The 27,794-nt window shown below is 41.0% G+C and overlaps 2 protein-coding genes across 4 annotated transcripts in view; one reads left to right on the plus strand and one right to left on the minus strand.

Annotated features, from left to right (window-relative positions):
* Positions 1–312: 312 nt before the first annotated feature.
* On the plus strand, positions 313–17,803 carry EBAG9 (estrogen receptor binding site associated antigen 9). 3 transcript variants are annotated; one of them, XM_042869218.1, is made up of 8 exons: positions 338–411; positions 5,021–5,195; positions 6,133–6,230; positions 10,334–10,412; positions 10,547–10,705; positions 12,212–12,319; positions 13,247–13,338; positions 17,277–17,803. In XM_042869218.1, exons 2-8 carry the CDS (start codon positions 5,163–5,165, stop codon positions 17,395–17,397), a joined length of 690 nt encoding a protein of 229 aa, XP_042725152.1. In that variant the 5' UTR covers positions 338–411; positions 5,021–5,162; the 3' UTR covers positions 17,398–17,803. The 3 variants fall into 3 exon arrangements, with proteins under 3 accessions (XP_042725153.1, XP_042725152.1, XP_042725155.1); XM_042869219.1 differs by lacking the exon at positions 5,021–5,195 and having other exon boundaries at positions 313–411; XM_042869221.1 differs by lacking the exons at positions 338–411; positions 5,021–5,195 and having other exon boundaries at positions 6,144–6,230; positions 10,288–10,412.
* Positions 17,804–19,602: 1,799 nt separating this feature from the next.
* Positions 19,603–27,794, minus strand: part of SYBU (syntabulin) — a 43,047-nt gene continuing 34,855 nt past the window's right edge. The window contains exons 4-7 of the mRNA XM_042869217.1: positions 26,523–26,625; positions 23,921–24,124; positions 22,772–22,921; positions 19,603–21,668 (exon numbers count right to left, since the gene is read on the minus strand). Of these exons, the coding sequence (XP_042725151.1) occupies positions 20,576–21,668; positions 22,772–22,921; positions 23,921–24,124; positions 26,523–26,625 (1,550 nt within the window). The 3' untranslated portion in view covers positions 19,603–20,575. The remainder of the gene's footprint in view (positions 21,669–22,771; positions 22,922–23,920; positions 24,125–26,522; positions 26,626–27,794) is intronic.

The raw sequence follows: 27,794 nt of genomic DNA on the forward strand, positions 1-27,794 counted from the left end.
GGAAACGCCGCATTTATTTATCGCAGTTCCCCGAAGCGATAAAAGCTCAAACTCCCCAGGGGCCGCGCAGCTGCCGCGGCACTAGGATCAAGGCAGACAGGCCGCCGGCGAGACTGCGGCACGGGGCAGCTCAACACTTTTCCCCCGGGCCGCCGCCGAGCGGCCACGTCAACCCGGCCCCCCTTAGCAGAGCGAGCTCGACGGCGCTGGTTGGTGGGGCGAGGGGAAGCGGCGCGGCCGGAAGGGGCGGCCTCGTCGCCCGGGTGACAGGAGGCCGACATGGCGGCGCGGGAGGCGGCGGCGCAGCGCAGCGTGCCGAGCTTTGAATGAAGGGCGGCCGGAGGCTGCGGGAGCGGCCGCCTCGGCCCCTGGCGCTCCGCGCCTCCCGGAGAGCCCTCCCCGCCGGGGCAGGTGAGCGGGGACCTTCCTTCACCGCCGGGTGCCCGCTTCCGCCTCGGTGCCGGAGGGCCCGGCCTGGGGGCCTTCCCGCCGCGGGGCCGGCCCTCTCGGTCCTTCCTAAATAACGCCTTTCAGTGCCCCGACGTCCTGGCTCCGGGCCTTGTCTGGCGACGGTCTGCCCGGCTGGGCCTGGGGAACGCGGGCCCCGCGGCCGCCCGTGCGCCTGCCTGCTGGAGCCGGGACGGCGCTGCGCGGGGTGTGCCGTGGGCCGGGAGCGACGTGAGGGCTGTGGGAATTGGCAGACGTTGGCAGGAAGGGAAGCGTCCTGGCACATCTGTGCTGTTCATATCTTTTTTCATTGCAACTCCAGTGCGTGGAGATGCCTAGGCTGAAGTTTTCTTTTATTTCTGCTGGCTGACAACTCATGTAAAAATGAATGTGAAAGTTGTAGTGTAGTATAGCTTCAAAAGGCAGCACATCTTTGAAAGACACACAGAAGTTAATTGCTCCCATCTGGTTTTTCTGCTGACTCCGGGAAAAGCTCGGCCCTGGTTTGATCTGTGGGATACGTGGTCACTTCTGGACATGAGTTTGTGATGCCTCAGTTGGGTGTCTGATGAGAAACAGCATGGCTGGTGCTTTATACTTGTGGATATGCTGGAAATGGCAGTGAGCTGTGTGAAGGTTTCTTCAAGCCTGATCTTGTCCTGTAGTGTATCTTGATTGTAAATATTTGGTGCTTGCTGAGGCAACAGATGTTACAAGATGGCGTTGTGGCACTAACAAGAAGAGTGTGTTAATTAATGATTTTTGGCGTTCAGTGTAGATGTAGGTAACTGACGTCCAGGGTGACCGATGAAAACTGGAGTAGAATTGGGGTCTCTTGAACTGTGGTCTGAGAACTGTAGTGCTGTGAAGGGGTTTACATGAAGTAGTGCATTGTGTCTAAGACTTCAAGTCTGAGCAGTTATGGTGTAGTATCATGGGATTGTACAGCTTCCATCTTTGTGTTCTGTGTGCTGTTTTTTCAGAGGACAGTAGCATATACAGATAATGAATTTGACTGACTAGTCAGCAGATGCATATTTCTAGTTTAGTTAATCTTGCCTTAAAAAGAGGAGCTGAAATCTTCAGGAGTTGATATTAACATGATAGAAACTATACTCGGTTTCTTGGAGAGGAAGGGTTGAAATGAGGTGGTATTACTATAGAGGCTTTATTGCTCTAGGAGTTGTAGGTCTAAAAAGAGGAAAGTATAAGCTCTGCTCTTTTAACATTGTCTAGGAATAGTTTAGGAATGGCTAACACGTTCTGGTTTTCTGTCTTAAATTAGAGAGATAAAATTTAGCTTTAGTATCCTCTGCAGCTCCTGGTAGTCTTGAAATATCTTCTTGAGTTTGAATACCTTGGATGATTGTCTCACTTCTATTAATCATAGGCATATTAATCTCTCCTAGCTTCCCTGTAATTTCATGTTTGGTGTGCTTGCACTGGAAGATAGAATATCAGTGTTAAAACTGCAGTTTCTTAAGGACAGCCCTCTAACTGTATGTAGGCAGATAGAGGAGGTACTTCCTGTTTGTTTTTTTTCCTTTGGTTTCTGCTTCTCTCTCTATTGCCATAGTAGCATGGCTACAAGATTGAGTCATGTTGCCATGTAATCAATCAATTTATCTGAAAAGGTAAAGTCATTGTTTTCCCTTCTGCATTGGTGTTCCTAATATTATGTTTCTGTATAAAGCAATTAAAAAAAAAAATTGGCCTGGAAGAGAGGAGTGGAACCTCTTCAATAGGTTACAGGGTCATGGTTACTCTCTGAAATGCAGATCCTGGTAGTGACTTTCAGTACCTGACTGAATGCCTTTTTAAAAATACACTGTGCATCTTGTACTTTACACAGTTTGGAGGAGGCCTTTGTGATTGAAAATAAAATTTGTTTTTTTTTTTTAAGCTCTGTCTACAAATCTTGAGATTCCTTCTTCCTGTAAACCTACTTGGTCATCTTTGGACTGGTGTGGTGATACTGTTTAAGATTTTATACAGCATGGGCTTTGAGAGGTACTGTCCTTGCCACTGAAGCTGCACAAATCATGTGGTGCTTATTTGATTTCTACTGGTTGGTTGTTTTAGTGAAAGCATTCTGGTTCTGTGATGCCCTTGTTTTGGTACTGACACCTGTGAGCACTCAGGGCATGTTAGTCTTTTGTATGAGGAAATGGTCGTGTTTTGCTTAAGGAGGGTGAAGCTTTTTTTGTGGTTATTCATGAGGTTATGCAGTTGGTGGAGGAAACGTTCAGTTTCAGTGAAGTTATTTTTAATTTAGTTTAGACTCTTTCCCTTGGCTAATTATCTGTATTTAGTGCAAGTAAATGCTGCTGTTTCCAAGCTGTCTTCATTCCAGAGTCACAGATGAGCTGGTATGAAAGAAAGTGCAATCTACTCACAAAGCAATGGTAACTCCCATTCTGGCCATCTTGAAACCTGTTCTCAAACTCCTCTACCAAAACAGAAGGCACAGCTGTTTTTTGCTGTTCACAATACTGTGCTTAGCCAGTGTGTCAAAAGCCATAAATTTATTTGCCATCACTTGAGTTAGTGCTGTGCCCTGTTTCCCAGTTCCAGCCCAGGTGTGTTCCTGGCTCACCAGTTTTCCATTGGTGCTGAGGGCCTGGCTCTGGTGGGAAGAGCTGCCGCCATGATAATGTGAGCAGGGGGCTGCTGCAGTGTGAGTGGTGCTGGGCTGCATGCAGCCCACAGCTTGGACGTGCCTGGTTTAAGTAGTATTTGTGTGTGTAAGTAGGTATAAAAGAGGAAATGCTACTGCAAGCAACAAGGTGCTTGTTTTATAGTGATGGCCGATGAGATACTTGTTTATTGTGCTTTGGTTGCCTAATGGCTGGGCTGCGTGTGCCATGCTGCAGGCAGCCTCCTGGCTGCTGTCAGTGAGGGCTAGGTTGCAGCCCTCTAGTGCTGCCTGTGCTGAAAGCAATAAGTGATGTAGAAATGTTTCAGTTGAGTAAATTTCTGGGCTTTCTCTCCCTTCACTGTATTAGTTTTATGGATCCATAAACTGTTTTCAGGGATTAGTTGCCCTGTGCTTCTGACTTGCCTCTAATGTGTTTAACATCTTGCTACCATGGTTAAATCTTTTCAGCGCACACCTTCCATGTGAACAGTTGCTGTAACTTTTTACCAGTAGAAGGCAGCATGAGCTATATGAGTCAAACTGCTAAATTGGGGAACTTCACAAAACTGTTGCACTGACTGCTAATATTAATTAGGATTCATGGTTTAATTAATATCTTTTTTTATTGGAGCTCAGAAGTTCAGTTACCCGTAAGCCTTCTAAATGTTATACATCAGAAGCAATCTTGATAATGGGAGGAGGAAAGCTCTATCCCATTTTACCAATGGGAAGCTGAGGCGTGAGGTGTGAAATGCACGAAGCTGTGTCAGGCTGACCACTCAACCAGATTTTCTGAATTTTAGTTCAGTGTTTTACCTCTGCCTCCATCTATTAAGAAATGTTCCAGGATTCTTGCTGGAGTGCTGCCAGTCTGTGTTCTTTCTTTGTGCTGTACGTGGCTTTCTATCTTTCCAGTACTGGAATAAGACTGACAACAGAAAGAATGAACGCTTTTGTTTTACTTAACGAGTCTAATGTCATTGTATCAGATGTATTCAGTTTCCACCAAGCTCAGAAAATACAAAGATTCTTTGTACCTTTGTGTTTGTTCGGTTCTGTCTGAGTATGAAATGATTGCTCTTTTAATTTTAGGCAGTGCTTAGAACAATAATGCAGATGCCTTAAGTGCTATTTTAGATGCCTGGGTGTAATGCTCTACTTGTCCTAATCTGTAACCAAATGGTTGGTTTAAGATTCATTTTACATAGCTTTTAACATATAGCTGTAATTAATTCATACATACCACTTCATATCTTAATTAGCCATATAAAGTCTACACACATTGATAAAAGTACTTTTTAAAGTTGAATGAAATCACTGTGTCTAATTATTCCTTCTTGTTGCCAAAACTGGGAGTCTGACAACTTCCAGTGTTGCAGGATTTAACTGGGACAGCTACAATTAAAGTTTAGAGAAGAGGAAGGCAAATGGTACTTTCTGTCTTGAAGGGCTTGGTGCTGCCATAGTTGAAGTGAAATGCAGCTCAGACATGAAGGCAGCACATGGTTGTGTCTCCCTCCTGCTCATTCAGCACAGCTGATGATTGCTGTGGTATCCTGCTGAACAGACATGTGGGTGATACTGGAAGCCTGTTCATTCACGAGTAGAAATGCTCTGGGAAAAATGCATTGATTTATGATGACTAATTCTTGTCAGCAGTCAACTTTTTTCTGAGCTACAGCTTGGTAGTATGGCCTGTAATTTAGTGGTTACTCAGATACTTCAGCCTTCTGTTCTACAGTAAGACGGCCAATTTATTTGGTAGCAACCCTGTATAATTTTTCAGTAGCAATAATTCCTTCTCTGTGCTGTACGTACCATATTACTACAGTGTTTAGTACTAGTTAAGACACCTAGCAAATGAGCACCAATAAAGTAAATCTAAGCTCTGTGTAGCTCACAAAACCATTATGTACTTTTTAATAAAATCCTCAGGACAATATTGGAGCAGCCTACCTAATGATCCACCTTCCTGACTCTTCCTAACATAAAGCCTGGAATAATAAAAGTGATTTAAATGCCATAGCATATTTGAAATCAAGCTGTTCTTCCATGGAATACTCATGGCCTGAGGAAAATGTCACAGGCTGCCTTCTCTACTCACCAGGAGGTATGTTAAATTTGCAAGAGAAAATGTTGTTACAACTGTAGCTGTATATAATTAAAAACTATTTGTGAAGCCTAATCTCTTCTTTCTTACTCTGAAATGTTCACTTTTAAAAGAGAGAAAGAGAATCCTTGAATATTATTTAAGGGATCCTTGCATATTATTCTAACTTGTTTGCACTGTGCTTGTGCTTGAGGGGATCTGTTGAAATAAATGCAGTATGATGAGTTTATATTATCTAGATTGTCAATTTGACACTTAAAAATAGCAGCCAGAATAAGTGGTTCCAGCCAAAGGTCAGTTTTTTGCTTGTCTGAGTTTCCTAGCATGATCTGGTTCGGCATAGGGTCACTGATGTATCTGGGAGATTAACTTGTGCTGTAGTGCACGTGGGATGAACAGAATCTGTCACTTCTGATGAGTTTTTCAATGACACTGGTAGCTAAAATAGAGTGTTTGGTCTCGTCACACATCTCCAATTAAAATAACTGTAAAATTTAAGCCATCAGCTCTGGGTTCTCACTCAATGTTGATTTCCTATTCATCTTTTATTTATGTAGGCGAGACTTGGTCAAGGAAGTGTGAGCTTTTTACTGGTCGTAATTCTTTTCTCCTTGCATTGTTAGTGTCTAAAGTACATCAGCTGTACAATCACTGCCATCAATAGCAAGTGCTTCTCCTTCAAAAATATCTTTGTATCTTTACCTATCATTGCCTGCAATTTGTTTAAAGACTGTGTTCATTATGTGCTTGTGTTATCTATATAATTAACAGGTCCAGACAGGAGACAGAATCTGTTCCAGAAACCTTTTCCCTTATTTGGCAGTAATGTAACTTCACAGAATGCTCCCTGTTTATGAGCAACTAAGGAAATGGCTTTAAGGACTGTGTAAGGGTGTATGATGTGCTACATCTAACTATTTTTTTTTTTCTTTTGCAGGAAGGGTTTCTCACCATGGCCATAACACAGTTTCGGCTCTTTAAAATCTGTACTTGCCTGGCAGCTCTGCTTTCTTTTATTAAAAAGTTAATATGCAGGTAAACTTAATTTGGTGGCTTAATTTGGTTACCTTTTCTGTTTTAATTACAGATTCTTCCTCTTCTTTCCTTCTCCCTAGAGCACACACACCTCTTTTCCTAATTCTGATTTTGCTACTAATTCAGACATAGAAAATAAGTCAAATTCATTCTTTAATCTGCATATTCCTTTGGAACTCAAGAGTCTGTGTAGTGCAGTTATGAGTCAGTGTGTTTTGTGTTATGTTAGCTCTAATGATTAACGTTTTCTGAATAGGTGTGACAGGGTTTAAAAATTGCCTATTAATGCTGTCCTGTGTCAAATGAATGAAAATTGTCCTCCAACTTTTAAAAAGTATTCAGTGAGTGGTATTTTGTTTTATAATAGTTCAGTTAATGGCAGCATCCACCTGGTCATCAGTCAGTGGGCTTTCATTATAATGAAATGTAGCTGATTCTTTTCCTGCTTTGACAAGAAACAGTTTATTGAGATTTCTGGGTTCTTCTGCCTGTTAAAGATTCATTCAGATGTTCAGAGGGCAGTGTTTAAAGTTCAGAAGAATTTTTTTATTCCCTCCGTTTTCTTTGTGAAAATGCTTTATGCCTTACAACAGTAAGCAAAACCACGTAGTATTCTTCTGAGTTGTAAACTCATGAATGCAGAAGTGTAGTGTCTAGAAGCATTAAAAAAATAATCAAGATTTATAGTTATATAGGGTTCAATAGGAAGCTTTCATTCTTTCCAACCCTGTTGAAGTTTTAGGAACATAGATTTTAATGCTGCATATGACTTCAGAGAAGTTAGCTTTAGCTTTGTGATTTGAACTCTAAAGTGAATCAAGAACGCTGGCCCTTCAAGTTTTCAAACACTCAAAAATAGCAGCCAACTGAGCTGCTACAGTATATGGACCTTTACTGAACGCAGTAGCAGCAAATAATTGTTTAGCAGATGTAGTGACAGTACTTTTTTCTTTTCCAACTTCTGGATGATTGTAATAATTGAAATGAGCAGGTGAGGAAGTGATTGGGAATGAAAAACAGCAGAACACTTAGTAACAATTAGTTGAAAGAATGAAAAATTAGAACTGTTCACATATGCATGTAAGTGGATCAAGTTGTTTCAGTCCATTAACCACAGATAATTTTCCATTTTAATGTCAGCTCTGGAGCGTAGTTTGATAAATCCTGTTTTCTTATAATGCATCCCTGCTTATGGGTGTACCTGATAACCAGTAAATGTGATTGAATGAAATGTGCATTTTAATTAGATGGATATGAGCTTGTACCTATTTGGATTGCATAGTTTTAAATTAGTTCTTAATTTTAGCAAGTGCTTTCAGAGATTCTTCGTCTTTGTAGTCATCAAACCTACGCATTGTGCTTGGCAACTTTTTAGATTTTTCTTTTTAATGAAATGCTTTAAACCTTTGTTCCTAGCAAATAATAGGTATAAATAAAATATAGGATGAAATTTTATTCTGTTTGAGATCTCAAGTTATTTCATGCTGTGGACAAACATCGATGCTGCTGGGTAGTAAGGGTAAACAAAACCAAGAAATGTTGAGATATTTGACCATCAGAGCATTAATCAATATCTGTCTAATGTTGCTTGGGAGGCAATGACAGTTACTTTTTTCCAACTTCTGAATGATTGTAATAATAGAAATGAGCAGGTGAGGAAGTGATTGGGAATGAAAAATTATGTTCCTATAAGCATGGTGTGCCCTTCTGAGAAGGACTGGGGATATGTAGCCTCCTTCGGTGCTGCTGTGTGTAGCATACTGTTTCCTATGTTGTACAACAGAAGTTGCTTCTTCCCTCTTCATCCTTGTCAGTGTTATAACTTTTGCTAGATTGGTGTTATGAACCACTAGTTGGAGTCATTAGCTTGACTTCTGGATCATTTTGGTAAGGAGTTGCATCAGCTGAAGTGCTGGCTTAGAAGACTATTAAAGAAAAGCATGTTGTACAAGTTTAAAGGAGGATGTTTCCAGACTTGTGTTTCCTATAGACACAACAGAATCAACTCAGCCTAAGAATCAGATGTTCCTGGTGTGTTTGAGGGGGTTTTGTTTTTCCTTTGGTCATGTATCTATTGGAGAAGATTAAAACAGATCTTATGTATTTGCATACATAATGGGAAAGAGGCCAAAGGAAAAAATAAACAGAAAAATGCATTGCTGTTTACACTGCAGTAGTATATTACCATTTGTATGAAGACATCATTTTTTCCAAGGGCATCATCTGGGAATGATGTGTTGAAATTTAGTTGCCAAAGTAATATTTTTGTTAGGAACCTGCTCAGGGATTGAATCTGTGTGCAAACTACATAGCACAAATTTAGATTGTACTCTGTCTTGGTTGTTGTACAGTTGGTCACTGCTTTTCTGTTCTGTATTTGTTTTGATTTCTTAACATAGGGGAGACTTTAAGTCTGCTAGATGTCTGTAAGCTTCTGTCTCAAAGACTGAAGACTTAAAGTGGTTATGGGGGCTGCTCTGAAAGTAAAGCCTCTTACTTTATTATCCTGACCCACGATGTCAGGGGTGGATGTTGGTAGTACAGCAGTAGAGTCTGAACCTTCCCACCAATATGCCACTACATGTTGTTGCTCTGTGACAGATGGCAGCAGAGGGGCACTGACAAAGTGGTGTCTGACGTGGAAGTGCATTTAGAGCAAAGGTGTGACATTGAATTCTCCCAAGCATAGAAGAGGCGCCCATTGACATTCTTTAGCACATCCTGAACACTTATGGGAAGCAAAGAGAGGTTGTGAGCACAGTGAGGTGGTGGATGATGCATTTCAGCAGTGAGAGTGGGTCACCTCCACTGGCACAGGTTTTTATAAGTGTGGCATGCAGGGTGTTGTTCATTGTTGATGAAAAAGCACAGCTAATGATGGTGACTGTGCTGAAAATTAGTATTTTGTAGCTGAGAACTTGCTCTATTGGATAGTGTTATTGTGCTCTTTGTTTCTGTTGTATTACTGTAAAGATTTTCAGGAACTTTGGTAGATGAAATTATGCTGGTTTCCTCTTGAGGAAACCTTTATGTTTCAGCCTGTCTTTACTCCTAACCTATGTCAGCTTAGAATAACAGTTTCTAAATGGGCTAGAGTTAATTATATCAAGTGAAGATTTGATAATAGCATCTGATCTTTCCTATGGAAGATTCTGTTGGGCCTAAAGTAGGAAAAATGATAATCTTATAACTCACCGGTATACAGTAGAGCAATTACATGCAATTCAGCTCTTCTGACGTGATGGTGGAATGTTCTATAATAGTAAAAACTATGGTTTTGATCTCCAAATGTTAGCTTCGCTGCAGGAGTAGCAGTAATCACATCTTCACTCTTCCATGACCATCTTGTTATAGGAGTTTGCACTTTCAGGGTCTGAATTTCATTCTCTTGTGTTATAAGGTTTTAAAATGTAGCAAATGTCAGCGAAGAATATTTTAGGTGTTACTGTGATCTTTGAGTGTTGCCATTAAGTAAATATCTACATTTATTAGCAATGCGTTAGTGTTAATTTTCAAATAAAATTACCTAATACAATTGCTAAAAAACTATTTCTGAAAGAATGTTCTTGAAATAAATGTATTGAACAGAAGCTGTTGACTTGTATAATATTTTCCTATCTCTTTGGATTCTGAAGGAAAAAGTGCTTGAGAGGGGCTTTAAATAAAGCAACTCGGCAAGCAGTTTGTTAAACACAGATCAGTAGAAATATTTCTCAGCTTCCAGTGGAAATGGTAATCTAGAGCTGTAGTATTTGCTTCTTAAGCACTGACAATCTAAAAATTATAACCAACTGTATGCAAATAACTGATTAAATATGTCCCTTTTCAAACAGTCATGGAAACAAAGGAGAAGCAATTCTTAAAGAAATATGAACAGTATATTGCACTTTGATATTCATGTGAACACAACTTTAGGAATGAAATTCCTTTGTTTAGCAGTCTCTGACTAGCAGTTAATACTAGGATAGTTTAAGCACTTAATGTTTTAGCCATGACTGCAGTAGTGCTGTTCTCAGACTCCCTTTTTTTTTTTTTTTTTTTTTTTTTTTAAACTTAGTGCTCATGTTTTCAGAGCTTGGAGGAATCCTACATTTTTCTTTCAGGTCTGGAAGAGGGCGAAAGTTAAGTGGAGACCAAATAACTTTGCCAACAACAGTGGATTATTCATCTGTTCCCAAACAGGTAATTGCTTCAGTGGTAGGTGACTTATCACTTTAAGTGATTGTCTGTTATGCCAGTTCTACTGTCTTAGCAAGATACAACAAGACAAGTTTTTACTTGCGAATAACATTAACTTTTACTGTTCGCTTCTCCAGCCAGAAGTAGAAGACTGGTCTTCATGGGATGAAGATGCACCTACCAGTGTGAAGATTGAAGGTGGCAATGGTAACGTGGCAGCTCAGCAAAATGCTGTGGAACAAATGGAACCCGATTATTTTAAAGATATGACACCAACTATAAGAAAAACTCAAAAAGTAGGTATAGAGCTTTCAACTGTACGTATTGAGGGCTTTAAGATAGGCTATCAATAAATTGGCAGCCTACATACAGTGCTTCAGGCAAAATTGTATTGCCTTGTTGAAATGAGGATAGTAATCTAACCCATCCACTTAAAATGCTGATTCTGACTCAAATGAGATTCTAGTTTGAGTTTACATCTTCTGTTATAATGTTCTTGGAAATTTATTATGAACTTCATAATGTGAGTGTTACAGGAAGTATAAAGGTGAAAACCCTCAAATCACTTCTAGTTCTGAAGCCAGAGCCGCTGCACTAAGCTACCTTCCATACCTTTCAGTTATTTCAAAAGAGACATTCTGTGTCCAGCTCATACTGATGTTTGGCATGGTAACTGCTGTTTCAGAAACCAGTGGTTGTTTTGTCAGTTATTGAAGCAAATGGTATTAGGGAGCTGATATTTCAAAATAGTTTGCTCTTCAAAGATCAGATTTTGTTAGGGAAGCAAGACTGAAGAGTGTCTCCACAATAGCATCCACACTATGAACTTTTCTGTTTTGTTTCTGTACTGAAATCTAGTTAGGTACATACAGGTCTTTGAGTTGACTGGAAAACTTTTGCACCAGAACAAGCTGCCCAGAGAGGATGTACAGCCTCTTTCTGTGGAGGTTTTCATAAGTCAACTGCATAAACCAGAGCTAATGACGCTTTGAGCAGGATGTTGGACTAGAGACCTCCTAGGTCCCTTCTGACTTTGATTCTCCTGAGCTTCTATGAACTGGAGATGACACTTACCCACTTGTTTCATTTGGCCTACTTTACCTCTCCACTGCTTCCAGAAGACATAGATCTCAATTTCTTTTACTGTACACACACTCATACCTGTGGGTAAGTGCATGTCTTGAGGTCAAAACAGATAAGGGAAACGTGAACTTAGCAGCCATGTTAAACTTGTTAGCATACCTTTCAAGAGGAGCATTAGTGCTCATTTTTCTGCCAAATTAGTACAGCTCTTTACCAGTTGATAGGATAGCAAGTTGCATTTTGACTGTTGAAGCTTAGGTTGTCTGCACAGCAGTGCTATTGATGAACCTGAGATAGCTTGTGTTCTAAAACAGTTTAGTTGTTCAGTGCTACCCCCAAGCGTACTGTCTTACTTTGACCAATCATGAAAATGGGATTTTTCCAAGGAGTGTCTAATGTAATTACTAGCTCATGAATACTGATGAGATGTGCTAATTGGATCTTGTTTTGTGCCCCTTCTGTGTTTTAATACAATCTGTTTTCATGTGACTCAATAACAGCTAGTGTGGTGGAGGAGGGAATTCTTGTGTCTTGTGCATTTTGCTTCTCCTGCTTGCAAGTTGATTCAGCTGTACAGCTTCCAGAACCTGAGCAGATTTGAGGCAGTGCAGTGTTGTATGGCACTGCCTTCATAGGCACAGACCTGTATGGTCTCCAGGCAATCTTTGACCTATCTCTTTTCTTTTCTTTTCTTTTCTTTTTTTTTTGTTGTTCTCCAGATAGTTATTAAAAAACGAGAGCCTTTAACTTTTGGAGTTCCAGAAGGAAACGCAGGATTCTCTAGCAGATTAGCAGCTACACAAGATATTCCTTTTATTCACCAGTCTGTAAGTGCACTCAAAATATTTATCTGTTATTTGACAGGTAAATGACTGTCTAAGAATATTCTGTGTTGTGGGGAGCAAAAGGAATAGTTGTGGAATAAAATAAATGCTTTTTACATTGAATATTTGGTTCAAACTAATGAAGTGGTCGATCTAATTTTAATTAACTTTCTCTATTGTGAAGCTTAACAGACCAATGGTTAAAAGGTAGGAAGTTTTAAAGTGCCTGTTTACTAACAAATCCTCTAAACCAATGGACTATGCATTTTCTGGACTTCACACAGTAAGTTCCTAGTGAAAGTGTAGGAGTTTTTTTTTTCTAGAAAGCCTCTGGGTTATCTTAGCTTTATAATCTTGTACCCATTTTTAACCTTCTCCTTCTGTAGAGTTTGTCTTTAGAAAGTCTTCTAATTTTACTCCTTAACAAACAACATCTAGAGGGAAATGCTTGCTTTCTTCTGCCTTCTTTAACAGTGTTTTGTTTAACACACTGGATGAAAGATCCAGGCAGAAAGCAGTACAGAATGGTCATACTGCTTTCTGTGATTGTCATAATGAAAATAATTCAGGACAGGACTTTGTTGAAGAAAAACATCATTCCAAGGATAATGGACAAATGTGGATATATGTGTTGGTTTGTCTATGCAACTCCCAGAAGTCCTTAATGCCATCTGCTTAACTTGTCTTCTCCTTCCTAAAAATGCACTGTAGTGCTTCCTTCTTTCCTTTGTTCACCAGCAATAGAATCTAAAGATTTATGCTAACAATATAAAGGCAAAAAAAAAATCAGTTTTAGAACAGGGAATAACAAATTGGGGATAATCTAAGGTATCTCATATATTTCTGGAAGTCTGAAGCATCAAGGTTAAAAATAAGTGCTTTTTCTACCTTTTTGTCCATGTTGTTAGAGCTTTTCTTGTTTTGTTTCAGCCTGAATTGGGAGACTTGGATACTTGGCAAGAAAATACTAATGCCTGGGAAGAAGAGGAAGATGCTGCCTGGCAGGCAGAAGAAGTTCTTAGGTAACTGAAAATTGTGTAGCACCACATAAACTTTTTTAATGTTGAAGAATCAAGTGCAGGTTTGTTTGTGATAGTACTTTTCTAGTTCTCTGTGTCTCACAAAACTAGTGTGAATTCCTTATCTGTTTTCTTCTGTTTGCTTTTCCCTTTTAAGAAGTTGAAAGAGTACGAATGGTAACAAGATACAGACTGAATTTAAGCTAATTGCACGCAATGATTTGAATTGGCAGTGACTTCTGTTACTTTGTTTTATTTCAAGCTTTAATATATAGTGATATAATAGTGAAAGTTATGTGATGATGGATTTTGTTGGGTTGTTTGTCTTCCAAGGACTGCCTTTCTTGTCAGGAAAAGCGGCAGGCTCAGTAAGATCTTCAATATCAAAAGTGCAGTTCACTGAGGCTGTGGTGCACCAGACATAGTCAATGAAAGGCAGTGGGACTGGGAAATGAAATAACTTCTGCTGTCTGCAGAGGCTGCATTGTATTTTAGTGAAGTCTTGCCGTGTTCCATTAAGATCTGTTTTTAAGACTATTAAAAACAAGTGATTAAGCTTTCCCAGGCACAGACTTGTCTTAGAGAATTTACCTGCTGCTAATAATCTAGTATGTGCATGTGTCAGTGTATTTCTGGAGTGACAATGGTCTGCGTAGTCGATTTTCATGGAACGGCCAAAGGCGTATTGTTTGCTAGTGGTCATGTTCATGCTCTAGAATACAGAGTGAGAGGGACCACTTATGTGGGAATAGCAGTGGCATTTTCCCCCGACTCTGTTTTTCAAATTTCTCATCTTACTTGATAGAAACTGTTGTAAAGATTTGAGCCTGACGTATTTTTACAACTGAAAGGCTTTGGCTCAAGTTGTGAACTTTCAGACTTCCTACTCTGCCCCACTGAACAGTATTGAGCTTTACTTGCTTTAGCAGGGAAGTATAGGTGTCAAATATTTCAGGTAAATAGAGTATGCTTAGAACTGTGTGTTTTGCATATCTCTTGGCCTGCGATGAATGGCTGCCTCAATACAGCTGATGACTGTGTGAGTTCATCCCAGCTGTGTGAAGAAAACCGTTGTTCTATTCACAACATGCTGAGTTAGTGTTTTTCTTTAATTGAGGAAAATGCTGACTGATTTTTAGCAAGATTGGTAGGAAATACCTTCTGGATTTACAGTCTGTCTTGCAGTAGACATCTGTGGTGTAATTAACATCCGGAGTTTAACACACAACTTTAGAACATGACAGCCCTGGCTCTGTTTTTCAACAGACTGTAGTAAAGAAGTGATCTGGAGTCTATTCTTAATGCTAAGAGACTGAGTTTTGATCTACAAAATGATCTGAAGATTTCAGATCATTTTGCTGGTTGGTGAATGGTGTTCCTGATCCACCACAGTGGTAATGCTGACTCCAGCAGTGCTTCCTGAGAATGGAACGAGTGTGGGTCTGTGTGTGTGGAGGGAGGACATGAGGGTGGCCATTAGCTAGCTCTGTCTGGGTACCTGTTGGTGCTCAGGGTGCAGAAGTATTTTAGAGTGGAATCATTTTTGTGTAGCAGTGGAGTGCTGCACAACCATGCAAAAATGAGCTGTGGTGTGTTAATAGCAGGGAAGACTGTTCCTCTGTCATCTGCTGTGGTGATTTAATACACACGTGTAACGGTTGGAGCAAGTATATGCAGTAAGCCACGTGCTTCCAGAAATCAGCATGCTGAGGAGTAAGCCATGTAACCTGAGAAGCTCCTGTTGTTTGTTCCCCACTGCCCAGCAGGTTTTGGGCTGTTGCACCAAAACTTTCCAGTCAGTGGTTAGTCAGCATGGTGAATGCAAAGCTGAATTTTCACTTTTATTTACAATTTATTGAAGTTAGTTAGAACTTGGTAACTTCTGCAAATTGTAGATACCCATACGTACCTTTAGACTTTATAATACCAAATTTTCTTTTTTCCAGTGGCAACAGTTAACCTCCTTTGGATCCAAGTGACTCAGTTATGGCTGTAGTTTGTCATAGGCTTTCTACTGAGATGATCCTGAGAGGTGGTAACTTCATGTTGAAAACAAGTAGGAAGTTTGGAATAGAGTTCAGAGAGTAATGGCCAAGTGGCAGAGCAGAGGAAAGGTGATCACTGTGTGGTATGCTGCGTGTATTTATTCTTGGTGACTTTGTATCACCTCCAGCAGAAGGTCTCTACTCATCTGGACTTCAATAAACTCTAGTAAAATTACTCAGCCAGTAGAAGGCATGGAAACCTCATACAGGAATCTGTGTAGTGTTCTGCCTTGTGCAGTTCATGGTGGTGGGGAAAAAGACACGGCCTGCTTGACTCTCTTTACTTTGCAACAGCAATTGCATAGAAGAATTGCTTAGCATTTCATGTGGCTCTATGGAACTTCACTATATCTATGTGACTCTTCCCTTCTGACTGGGAGGTGTAGATCTTGCTGTAAATTACAAGCTTCTTCCATGGCAGTAGAGCAGTTTATTAGAGAATAGGAGAACTTCTGGCAGTTAATTTAATAGCAGTCCCTCTCCTCCTACCACTGTCAAACACAAAAATAATATGTAGTCTTTGTTTGCAGTTGTGTGCTCAGTTTGTCTGTAATTGAAAATCTACTGAAGCAGGTTATGTCAGTGCAGCCAGCTTTAACTTTTCTGTTTTACACGGTTGAATGCATGTGTGCAGCTAGCAGATTTGAAAGTAAACTCCTTGCTGCTGTATCTATCTAAGGAACGGGGGCTGTTCAGTCTGGGGAAGAGGGGGCTGAGGGAAACCTTATTGCTTTCTTCCAGTACCTGAAAGGTGCTTACTGTGATGTGGGGTTGGTCTCTTCTCACTGGTGACAGGTGACAGGATAAGGGGAAATGGCCTCAAGTTGTGCCAGGATAAGTTTAGGTTGGATATCAAGAAAAACTTCTTTACTGAAAAGTTGGATTAGGTGGTTGAGTCACCATCCCTGAATGTGTTTAAAGACTGCTTGGATGTGGTGCTCAGGGACATGATTTAGCAGAGGGTTGTTAGAATTAGGGTAGTATGGTTGGACTCAATGATCTTTAAGGTGTTTTCCAACCTGAGCAATTATACTGTATGATTCTATTAGATTTCTTCATTCTCTTTTAATGAATTGTTCTTTATCCTTATCAAATCTTTATGAAGTTTACCCTTTCCCAATGAATGATGCTTTCATTCATCATTGTTTTTTTTAATTGTAAAGTCACTCTGCAAGCAGCTTGGCCATTTTTTTTTTCTCTAATAAGGAGAATGTTGACTCATGCCACTCAGTAATGCGTTCCCTCTTGAAAGGGAAGTAGAAACTGGAAACTTGTTTCTTTGGACGGATTCTCTGATCTGGCAGCTAGTAACATTTGCTGTTTAGCATTGTTTCTTATCACTGCTTGAAAAAGACACACAACTGAAGACTTTCTTATTATTTTCTACTTCCTTAAAGGCTGTATTTGTATTGAACAATAGAGCACAACACAAATCCTGAGCATGTGAAAGGGAATATTAAGTAACCTCATCTGATCACAAGGAAGACGTCTATAGCAGTTGTGTATAAAAAGGATGGCTGCAGGTGCTTCTGCTGGCGAAAAGGCGGGGCACAAACTTCATGTTCTGAGTTGAATCATGTTGATCTGAATTTGAAAAAAAAATGGGTAATTTCATTATTAGACAGATCTTCCTAATTAGTTCTAGTCTGATACTTGCACTAATTTGCTTAATCGTTGAGAATTTAGTTGCTTTTAGATTGTAAAATATTTTGAAGAAATATTACTGTCTAAGAGTAGATTATCCTGAGAGAAGGACTTCAGTGTAATGAAATACTAACTCTTCTGAGACTAACTACAGTTGACTAAGGCTCTGTTCTTTATTAGTTATAATAATGTATTTGTTAACTATGCTCAAAATAGGACTCCTTCAGCAGTTCATTTTTTCTCTAATTACAGACAACAGAAGTTAGCAGAAAGGGAAAAAAGAGCAGCAGAACAACAACGAAAGAAAATGGAGAAAGAGGCCCAGAGGTTAATGAAAAAGGAACAGAACAAAATTGGTGTAAAACTCTCCTAACAGTAACCAGGCATCGGTGGAAGGATTCCACTTCTACAACATGCATACTGGTATTAATTTAAGTATTTCCAGGACTTCAACTCGCTGCTTCGTTTCAGTGCATTCTTCAAGTCATCTTGGAAGCCAGAATTCTCCCCAAATATCTTGAACTACTAATAAGTAGTTCTTCAAGGGAAAAAAACAAACCCAAAACCATACAAAATCATGCCTTGATGGAATAAAATTTCCTACAATAATTCTATTCCAGTACCCTTCTTTGCAGCAAACATGATTGAGCAAAAGTGATTGAGAGACACTCTTAATGAACAGCTCGAGCCGAGGGAAAAGAATGTAAATATTCTGTGGTGGGGAATCTACTGTATTGTCTGTGCTTACCTGAAACATGTAATTAAACAGTTTTAAAGAATCTTTTGCTTCCTACCTGATATGAGTATCTGCTTTTTCTTTTTTTTTTTTTTTTTTTTTTTTTTAAATAAAAGTATTTATACATTTAGAATTATCCATTAGAGATCATACTGACCTGGACAGATGGGAAGACCTTGTTGTGGATGACCTTAAGTGTACTCCTGGCAGTGTGTGCTTTGGTGGAGGAAGGGTTATAGATGAGCACTTAATTGGATTTCCCATCTTTTTGTCTCTTGCAGCTTCCTGTGCTGCCATGCCTACTCACAACACTGCAGTGGCTGCAGGCAGTGGCATTGCTGTATGACAGTGGTGCATTCTGTTCATCTGTTACAAAGGCTGATGCGAGCATAGGGGAGTAATTCATTTCATTTGTGTTGGTAATTTTGCATTTCTAGCACACTGCTTTACTTCCTACAGCTAGTAAAGATATAGACTTCATACTCATGGCATAGGTAGTGTAATTGGGGAAAAAAGTCTTCATATTAATAAAGCTAGTGTGGAAGTTCGTAGTTCTGTTAACAGTGTTTCTCAGATTCCTTCTGCCATGGCAGAGAACTGAATGTTGGGTAAAGATCAGAGCAAGGTTTTTACCTGCTGTGTGTTGGGAGCTGTGCAGCCTCTCCCTGAATGCAACTGAATGCTTTCTCAGAACTGCACAAGGTGTTTTTAAAAGCTGGAAGCAACTTTGATGTTATTATAGTGTTAGCTCTGTTTTTTAAACAGCACGTTTAAAAAACACTGCTGCTAAATGGAGCCTGCCGTAGTGTGGTTGAAAATCAGTTCAAGCTGTTGGAATATTAAACATTAGAGAGGTTTGTGCTGCTCTGTTACCTTCTTGCTACAAAAGGAACCTGGGCAGTCACAGTGAATGTTTCTCCTGGACATGAAGATCACTTTCTCTAATATATGATACTCCATTTCCTCACATTTTGAAATAGGTCCAAAGCATTTTCCATATTGGTTTTTTCAGTCAAAACAGGAGACATTTAGGAATAATGGAAAGCCATGTTTGTATGAAATTCATGGAAAAAGGAAGCCTATTAATATTAATTTTGGCCCTTTTGTCACCTAATTAAAGAGAAAAACGATCGTTGCCATTGAGTACTTGGCTAGGTGCTGCCCCATCATTCCTTCTCTTTGTGGCTTACTGGTAACAGCCCGGCTCTCAAAAGCTGCAAAGCAATGCACGGTACCATCAGGCCTCATGAGACCTCTTCTGGTCCGGACTGCAGAGGAAACTCGCTTGGCTGTAGGTGAGAGCGAGGGGGCAGCGAGGTTTCAGTGGCTAGAGATATTGCTGGAAGTTTGCATGGAGCCAATTCCACCCTGTCCACCTGATGTCGCCTCTTCTTAGGAACAGATCTCAAGTTTTGGGCACGGAGAGTTTATGGCTTGAGAGCCACAGTGCATCTCAGTGTGTACTTGGGACTTTGCAGCTCTCGGCCATGTTGCACAAAGCCTTCTAGATTTCTGTGAAATGCCAGGAAGCCTGATACACTTCTTGAAGCGCTGAGATGTTACAAGTTGGGATTGCACTGAGTTAATAATTAGGTCCCTTGCTTCTGTCTATGGTGTGGGTGCGGCTGAGGGGGCAGCAGCTGTATTGCTGACCTAGCACAGCCCTCTGTGCAGTGCTTCCTCTTGGAGCTGGAAGCAGGTTTTTTTCAATCAAGCTCTCTTCAGGATGCTATGTCTTCCTTACGCCCTGATGCGGTGCCTCTCCTGCTCTGAATGTGCCATGTCTCAGCTGAAATGGAGTATTTTTTAGCAGCTTCGCTACAATAAAGCACTCATAGATTCTTAACATTTCTAACATGCTTTACTGAATTTGTGATTATAAAGGTAATTTACAATAAAGCAATTAAATAAACAATAAGTTAAAACACAATACATTTATAGATGGTATTTCACAGGGTTCAAATGACTATCAGGTTCCAATACATTAAGACTCTAAAACGACATTAAAATTCAAAGTGTATCCACGCCTATATTTATCGTCCTAACAGTTTCAAGACTCCCAACAACTGAACATTGTGGTTACAGTCCTTATACACACGAGACTGGTGGAATGCTCAAGCAATTGCAGGATTTAGAAGAGCACTACACAAGACAGGCATGAAGGATGTGCTGGAAGCTGTCGGGAAATAGAGTTTTTTTCTTTAAATTGGATTGATGCTTCAGACAACAAATGGCAAGCGCTAGCATGCTTTTTAGAGTACATGTGTGATACACTTAGTGGAAACGAGTCTCCATGTTACTTAACACTGTAGTTTCACAAATGTTTTGTTACTGTTGCCTACAGAAGTATCCCGCCTTTCCCTGGCCTTTTGTTCCCATATGCACCTCGTGCTGCCTGTGAGGCAGAGCACCGAGTTTGTGCATTTGCTCAGTGAACTGGACAGGGAAAGGGAGATGAAGGCAACTCAGCAAACAGCCACAAAGCTGTGCCAGCTCTCTGCTGTCCCCGATCCTCGTTACTGTGTGGATGTGCTGGTCTGAGAAAAGCACCAGCAGAGGGAGGGACCTGGTGACTGGGAGCAGGAGGACTACTATAGGCAGCAGTACTGGGCTGTGTCAGTTAAAAACATTCTGTGGAACTACAGGATTCAATTTTCTTCATTTGGAAACAAGAAGGTGTTTTTGAACCAATTTATAGTGCAAATCAAGTATTCAAGAGCAAAACAATGGACTCTGCCAGAATATACAATATCTTCTTGTATCTCTCATCCCCCACTCTCTACCTCAGCCCATTGCTGCCCAGTGACAGCGGAATTTAGGTTCTAATATTGAAGGGTGTACGACGCAATGAGTGCAGGGCCACCAGGCAGCACCCACGGAGCAACGCTCCAATATTGTAAATGGGATCTACTCCTCCTCTCTGAGTACTAAATACCCACATGACAGTGGGTACAATGGGGGCTGCTACAGCCAGGAGATCTACAAGGAGACTGCCACTCCAGTGCCTCTGCATTATTCCTGTCTCAGAGGCAGTATTTACATACCCAAACACTTCATCACGCATTTCCGTAAAATCAAGTTCTTTCATGCCATGATTTTCATCAACTCCATAATCCACCTTTCTGCATGGAGACTCCATAGGAGACAAAAGGATAGCAGAGTTTGGATCACTTGGAGTTAAGTCCACTACTATAGCAGAATCACTAAAGCTTCCAGAAGAAAAATCACCCAATTCCTTCAGTGAGGAAGGCGGGCTCAGAGGAGAGACGTCTTGAGATCCAAAGATGTTCTGAATGAGCCGCTCCACATTTAGGCTGTATGGCACCACGTCGGTCTGGACGGACTGTTCCACCATCACGATGTCGCTCCTCTCCTCCTTCCTAGAAGACCTCAGCTCTTCAGCAGGAACGCTTTCAAGCATCTCTTGATCCACAGCAGAGATGAAGAAAGCTGGATCAGCCCACTCAGCACCTGCAGTGGTGAAAGTCTCTTGAAACAAATCATTCCCATTAGCTACGTCCTCATTTAGAAGCACCCCACTATCAACCTCCAAAGCTTGCTCCTCCGCGATGAGGGTGTCTGGCAGCTTGGCATACAGTGCCAGTGGCTTCCCCGGTGCGTCAGACACATCCTCATCACGCAGAGAGCCGTTCTGAGCCATCTCCATGCTGTGCAGCAGAGATTCCAGTTTCTTGTTTTGAATGTTTATGTCTACGAAATATTTCTGAATGCCTTTGTCTTTCTCCGCCAAGTTGTTTTTCATGGTTTCTATAACCTGCTTGAGTTGTTTAATTTCCTTTTTCGCTTCCTTGAGGGCCAGCTGTGCCTCCACACGATGACACTCTTCTTCAATCCAGTCTTCCCTCATGCGTCCTAGCTGAGTTTTGAGCTCTTCTATTTCAGTCTCCCTGGAGAAAGAGAAAAATGTAACACTTCTCTGACTGGTCAGTTAGTGCCAGCCAGTGGAGAGGCTCCACAGCACTGGGATGGCTGCAGAGATGCTCCAGGGAGGAGGCACATTCCTCCAGACACCACCTGCTGCCACTCCCGAGAGCTGTAGGTGGCCTGCCAAGACTCACTGGTTGCTGACTGAGGACATTGACCTCCGCACACAGTCAGCAGACCTGTGGCAAGCTTGGGGGTCGTGCTACAACCCCTGACATCTTGAGGCACGATGGTCTGTAGGTTAGATTCCATCAGCACAGAACCTGCACCTCTCCTACTGCCTTGCCCCACAGGAACTGAGAAATGGCCTCCTGGGAAGCACGTGCCATGCAGTGCCTGCTCCTGCGAGCAGCTCTGTGTGTACAGCCAGAGCTGATGCTGATGTGACGCGGCAGGAAAGCTGCACTCCTCAAAGATGCAGAGGCTGGGCTGTACCCCTCAGGACTGTGGGTTCCACAGGACTCAGCCTGCGAGGCCATTCAAATGCCCCTTTGTGCCCACTCGGGTTGCGTGTGCTGGATATCTAGCTCCCAAAGCCCAGCTTTAATCAAATGCCATCTGTTACTGTATAATGCATTGTCACTTCTCAGCATCAATACAAAGAGCTCTTCAGAAAAATTCAATATAAGCAAGAAAAACACAAGTGGGCACCCTGGTTTGTACAAGAACTTTTCTTTCATTACAGAAGAAGGAGCACATTTTGAAGTCGTACTTCACTAACAGAGGTAGTACAGAAGACTAAAGTAATATGAATTTGCAGGGACAAAACTTTTATATATAAAAGGTCTTGATTCTAAATCAGGCTGATAAAAAAATCCCTTGAAAACATTTCATTAGGCAATTTCAAAGAAGGGAGAAGAGCCATGCTTATATATACGCTGCATGGTGCATGTTTACTGAGCAAACTACAAAACATGAAATACCTTAAAACAACCAAACCGATCACATTCTAAATTTATTAGTTGAAACTTTACAAGGTCAAGAAATCAGTAAAATATTCAGGATTCTCATCCCCAAAAGCTCCTGAATAAATCTTTGTAACTCCTCTTTCTGAAATGAAACGTACCTTTCCTTGAGCTTGCCCTGAGATTCCTTCAGCTTTGTTTTCAAATGCCGTACTGTGACTTCCTTCTGCTGCAGAGGAGTCAAATACTGCTCTGGATTTTGTGACTTAACACTGTGGTGATCAACACAAGTCAAATATCTCCCCGATCGCCTGGAAAGAAAAAAAGAAAAGCATAACATCACCCCTATGGTTCTTCACTCTTAGCAAAAAAAAAAAACCCACAACACTGACCGACACAAAGCTGAGTTTACACTTGATTCATCTGGGGCTTCTCAGTGTCAGCACAAGTGACTCATTCTGCCAAGTCAAGTACTTGAAGAAACTGCTGATATGTGGGCATCACAAAGCATTTACTATGTATTGTGATTGGTTGCAGCGCAGTGATATCAAGAGCTATTTAACTTTGAAATGTCCAGGCATCACCTCATCTAAAATGGGTGGAGCATTGAAGAGCAGACAGCCACACCACTGGCAATGGCACTCAGCTAAGTAATGGCCAAGTAAGCTAGTGGAAAAACTGAGTTTAGATCCAAATGTGAGCTACGAAATTGAACAAACTGAAACCTCGATTCACCGTATCCAGGTTTAAGTGTGTATTTACTATGCTAGAACTGTTCAGTAGTCTGACAGAGAAAGAGAGAGCAGTAGAATGGCAGCAATTCAGTCTCTGCACTACTGCTGCATCTTCTGGCAGGTATCTGTTTTCTTTCCTGCACAGGAAACTGCACTCCTTGGGCAGGTGCCTAAAGTTAAACAGGATGAATTTCTGCCTGAGTGCATAACATTTTCTATTCTACCACACCCAACTCTCACCAAATTAAAAGGACCCTTCAGTGAAAGAACCAGTAAATCCACGTTAGAACTGGTGGCATGAAACCACATTAAAGAGATTGTCTTGGAGTGAAAACCAACCACAAGAGGCCTCTGACTGAGAGTAACCTCTAGTTCCACTGTGCTGAAATAATAAAGCTTTTACAGCGGTAGGAGAATACAGGCTGGAGCATCCTGCTGACTGTCAAACCACCCAGATGAAGAGTCACACCTACACTGAGAAGCAAGGTGACTTGCTCAGCAATCTGGACAGCGTGTTCCAGTGCAGAGAAGGTAAGTCAGAGCACTGAACGCTGGGGCGATTAGATAAACACTTGCCTCATTATTGGGCTGGTGTCACTTCCTTTGTATGAGCCTGAGTTACTGCTACTGGGAGAAGAAACCCCATAATTCTGATGGATGTTACCAGGATTCTGCTGACTTCTGCAGAGTGCTGACAAATGGTCCTTTTCACGGGAAGCAGGTGGGCTGGCTCCAGACTTGTAGGATGAGGATCCACTATTCCGACCATAAGGGCCGCGACTGGAAAGGAACCAAAATGGTTACATCATATTGGATTGTCCTTGTCACACAACGCATTGCATGTCTTACTTTACAAAGCTGTCTATGAAATACCACTAAAACATACAAATGACTATGAGTGGCTTGGAAAAAAGGAAGAGCTCATCTCATCAGCCACTGTAGGTTCTTTTGATGACTGTGAGAATCTTGCTTGAACTATGTGATGTAGGGAAATCTCTGGCATTTTCACATTTCTCAGTTTGCAGCAGTTTCCAGTGACTCCATCACATCAGTGTTCCCTGAACCTTTGACTCCATTAAGTAATCAGAAGACTGCAAACTCGACTAGTTCAAAAAGGACCACTTTTCAGCTTTTCTACTTTTCTACCAGGCCTGAGGAGATGCCCAGTCTTGGAGGCTGGTGGAGAGTTGTAAGACTTCTCTCATGATTCTCAGCAAGCAGCTTAAGGGATCACAGTGTGAAGGCAGATTTTTTTTGAGCCACTGTTCTTCTGTGCCTTTGGCAAACTGGATGTTTCAGCTGCCACTATCAGCTATTCATTTGCTTAGATATAGTTTGGACCCTACTGAGAGCAGGCTGAAATAGTATTAAAACTAGACAAAGAAAGCACAGTTTCTTCTTTCTTTCAGTTTCTGTCATATGTATTTACCTTTCTTTTCCCCATCTTTACTAAAAAAACTGCTACTCATGTGTGCTTTAATAAAATTTATATCTGCACTTTCCAGCAACTGCCAAAGAACTGAGGTACTGGAGCCAGCTTTTAGAGGTGCATTTCTCATTTGTTTAGTTGATTTAGTTTCCTACACTGCTACCTTCACCTTCACCCTCTACTGGAAGTTGTTCTTCTAAACTGCAGTGAAAGGCAGGTTTCAAAAATATGGAAAAAGGCAAACCAAGCCAGCAAAAAAGAAAGTTTGAGCATAAAAATTAAAATACCACAGAATTATGAAGCAAAATCTCTTAAAATTGTCTGAATTGGTTTCCTCCTTTCTCTGAAAATGGAACAGTTTATAAGGAACAGATGGCTGACTGGCTGTGCTGCAGGCCTTCATCACAGCGCTGCGGTTTGGGTGAATTTATAATTATTTTACAATAACGTGAAGGACTGAGGTTTGTGACAACACTGAAATGTTTCACAGTGAGTTTATTCAAACAGTTAAAAAAGAACATGTTAGAGAGCAAACATCTCTTTCCACTTTGTACAGCATAGCATCAACTTCTGTGTAATAACACAGCAGTGCGTTTGAAGGAGCACTATTACAGAGGACTTCTATCTGTTTAAATATGCCAGAATGGTCTAATTTAAAGTTATATTTAAATACACAATGATACATGAAATTCTGCATGTTCTTACTGAAACTAAGGTCACTTCAGAGCTTCGTATTACACTCAGCAGGGTTCTTTTCCTCAGCCAGTAACTTGTTAGACTTAACCTACAGAGAACTTAACTACTGCTTCTTTTTCTAACCACCTCATGGTACAGATATGAAACTATTCTTTAAGCATCACTCTGTTGATCCCTGTATGCTGGGGCACACTGCAACCTCAAAGAAGTCCGCATGACTTCAGCATATGGGTATCCTGCTGCTGGCCCCGGCCTGCCTGCCAGCTCCACTCCTGCGACTCCACAAAGGGCAGGAAACAAGTCCTGTCAATTTGAACTCTTTCCACCTACTCAAAAAAGTGCAGCAGCAGGGACGGCGTGGGCAGAGCACAATGTGCACTGACTGCTCCATCCAGCACCCCAGTACTCACAAGCTGTCTCATTTGCCGTTCACAGAGGATACAGAGAAAACTTACAGCAATCTTTCAACAAAAGGTTCATTTAGATGGATGACTACATATATTTTTTCAATCTGCATATTGCTTTGTTTTCATAAAGGCTGGATGAGAGTGCTTTGGAAAAGAGCATTAAAGACAATATTGTTGATTTCTTCCTCCAAAACAAGGTCAAGACCTAGAAAGTTACACGCTGGGTTGACAATTCATAGCAAACCATAGCAAAAAAACCAAAGAGCTTGACCAGAAAGGTTGAGGTTAAGAGCTAAAAATACTACGGTTAACTGATGTGCACCCAGTTACTTCCTCCTCTACTCCAGCCACTGTTTCTTCTGACTTTCCTACATGTATCTCCAGTGCTTGTTATGGATAAAAATTAGTATCAGTCAGCTGATCTGACATTTTGACAATTTTTGTTCTAACCAATACAATAATTTGTCTTTCTTCTATCTGAACTTTCTTCAGCTCTTATCAGTGTTAGTGCTGCCCAAGAGCACAGTACTACCCAGACTGTTTTAAAACTCACCGTAGCGATACTGGACGCATGAACTGTGAGACCCTACATAGTAGTCCATCTCTGTACTAGCTACATTTGAAACATACAGGAAAATTTGCTTACTTGCGAGAAAAAGAAGATCTTTTACTTCCAGCAGCAGACATATGGACTTCAGGAGCTGAAATACTGCCTGTGCTGCTTGAAGAGCTAAAATCAGCTTCACTCCCTGGAAAGGAAAAGGGAAGAGTAAAGACACGGTGGAAATTGTAACTCAAAGACTGTTTTCAACTAACAATGAATCACAAGCATCCTTCCTTTGTCTATTTCTGTGAATTTTAGAAGTTGCATAAATTTTCAAATATCCCCAAGGACAAGCACTGGATACGCTCCAGACTTTCAGTATTTCTTCAGAACTGGCACGTCAACAAAAAACTTTGGACACTGTTTCACTCTACAGAAGCCATTGTAGAATTAGGCTGTTATGGCAACTTGTTTCCTCACAGCTATCAGGATATGATGAGGCTGCTTACATGGCTTCTTCAAGAACACAGTGATTAAAAGCATACAACTGTAACCGGATTTCTATTACTTTAAACCATATGAAAATACCATTTGCTGTGAGGAAAGCAGCTTCTATTTTAGATTCTGAGCTGATTGATATACATGTATATATATATAGGTATGAATACATATAGCCTTACAGAGTATGTATGTATGTATATGTATAAACATATGCAGGTTTCCATGTGGTACAGAAGCACAGTAGGGCAGTTCTAATGGCTTTAAAATAATCCAATAATATTGCATGGCTCTCAGCTGCTTCTTGGGTGTTAATCTATCTGATTACTGACTTTCTATGGATTACAGCTTGTATTTCCCAAGCCCTTTTATATACGAGAAAAGTGCCCTCATTTTTCTAAGGTCAGCAGTACTTAAAAGTATCAACAAAGTATTCTTATCGGGAAGAAAGCCCTAAAGTTAGGATTTATTTCAGTTTGTTACTCAGATGGCCATTGAAGTATGTTTCCACGAGGGGGAGATGCAGCTACAGTTGCTACAATCCCCATGTTGGTAAATAAAGTCCTCAGATCCTTAACAAAGCTGATAGGCACACCTTATGCTCCCGAGTACACTTAGAAGGGCACTGGCAGAGCATCTTCTCACAGAAACAGGATGAAACATTCTACAATCGTTCCTAATGGCCTTAGGACCCCGTTTTCAATTTAATTTAAATTGATTTAATTTCCCAGTTACACAGTCTGACTGGCAGGATTCATATGACTTGTGGCTCCAACCCGCACACCCAACCTCAAACATCAGCTGGCCAGCAAGGAAAGCGCTGCCCTTCCTGTGACGTGTCTTTGCCACACACTTGGATGCAGCAGGATTGAGCTG

Source organism: Lagopus leucura, unplaced genomic scaffold, assembly GCF_019238085.1.
Source record: "Lagopus leucura isolate 7727_CA_CO unplaced genomic scaffold, USGS_WTPT01 Super-Scaffold_100002, whole genome shotgun sequence".
NCBI classification, from domain to species: Eukaryota; Metazoa; Chordata; class Aves; order Galliformes; family Phasianidae; genus Lagopus; species Lagopus leucura.

Bases quoted from the DNA above. Each gene is read 5' to 3' on its own strand.
- EBAG9 (XM_042869218.1), top strand. From the start codon at position 5,163: ATGTCACAGGCTGCCTTCTCTACTCACCAGGAG. The intron at 10,706-12,211 runs GTAGGTATAGAG...GTTGTTCTCCAG, and splicing joins CTATAAGAAAAACTCAAAAA to ATAGTTATTAAAAAACGAGA. The intron at 12,320-13,246 runs GTAAGTGCACTC...GTTTTGTTTCAG, and splicing joins TTCCTTTTATTCACCAGTCT to CCTGAATTGGGAGACTTGGA.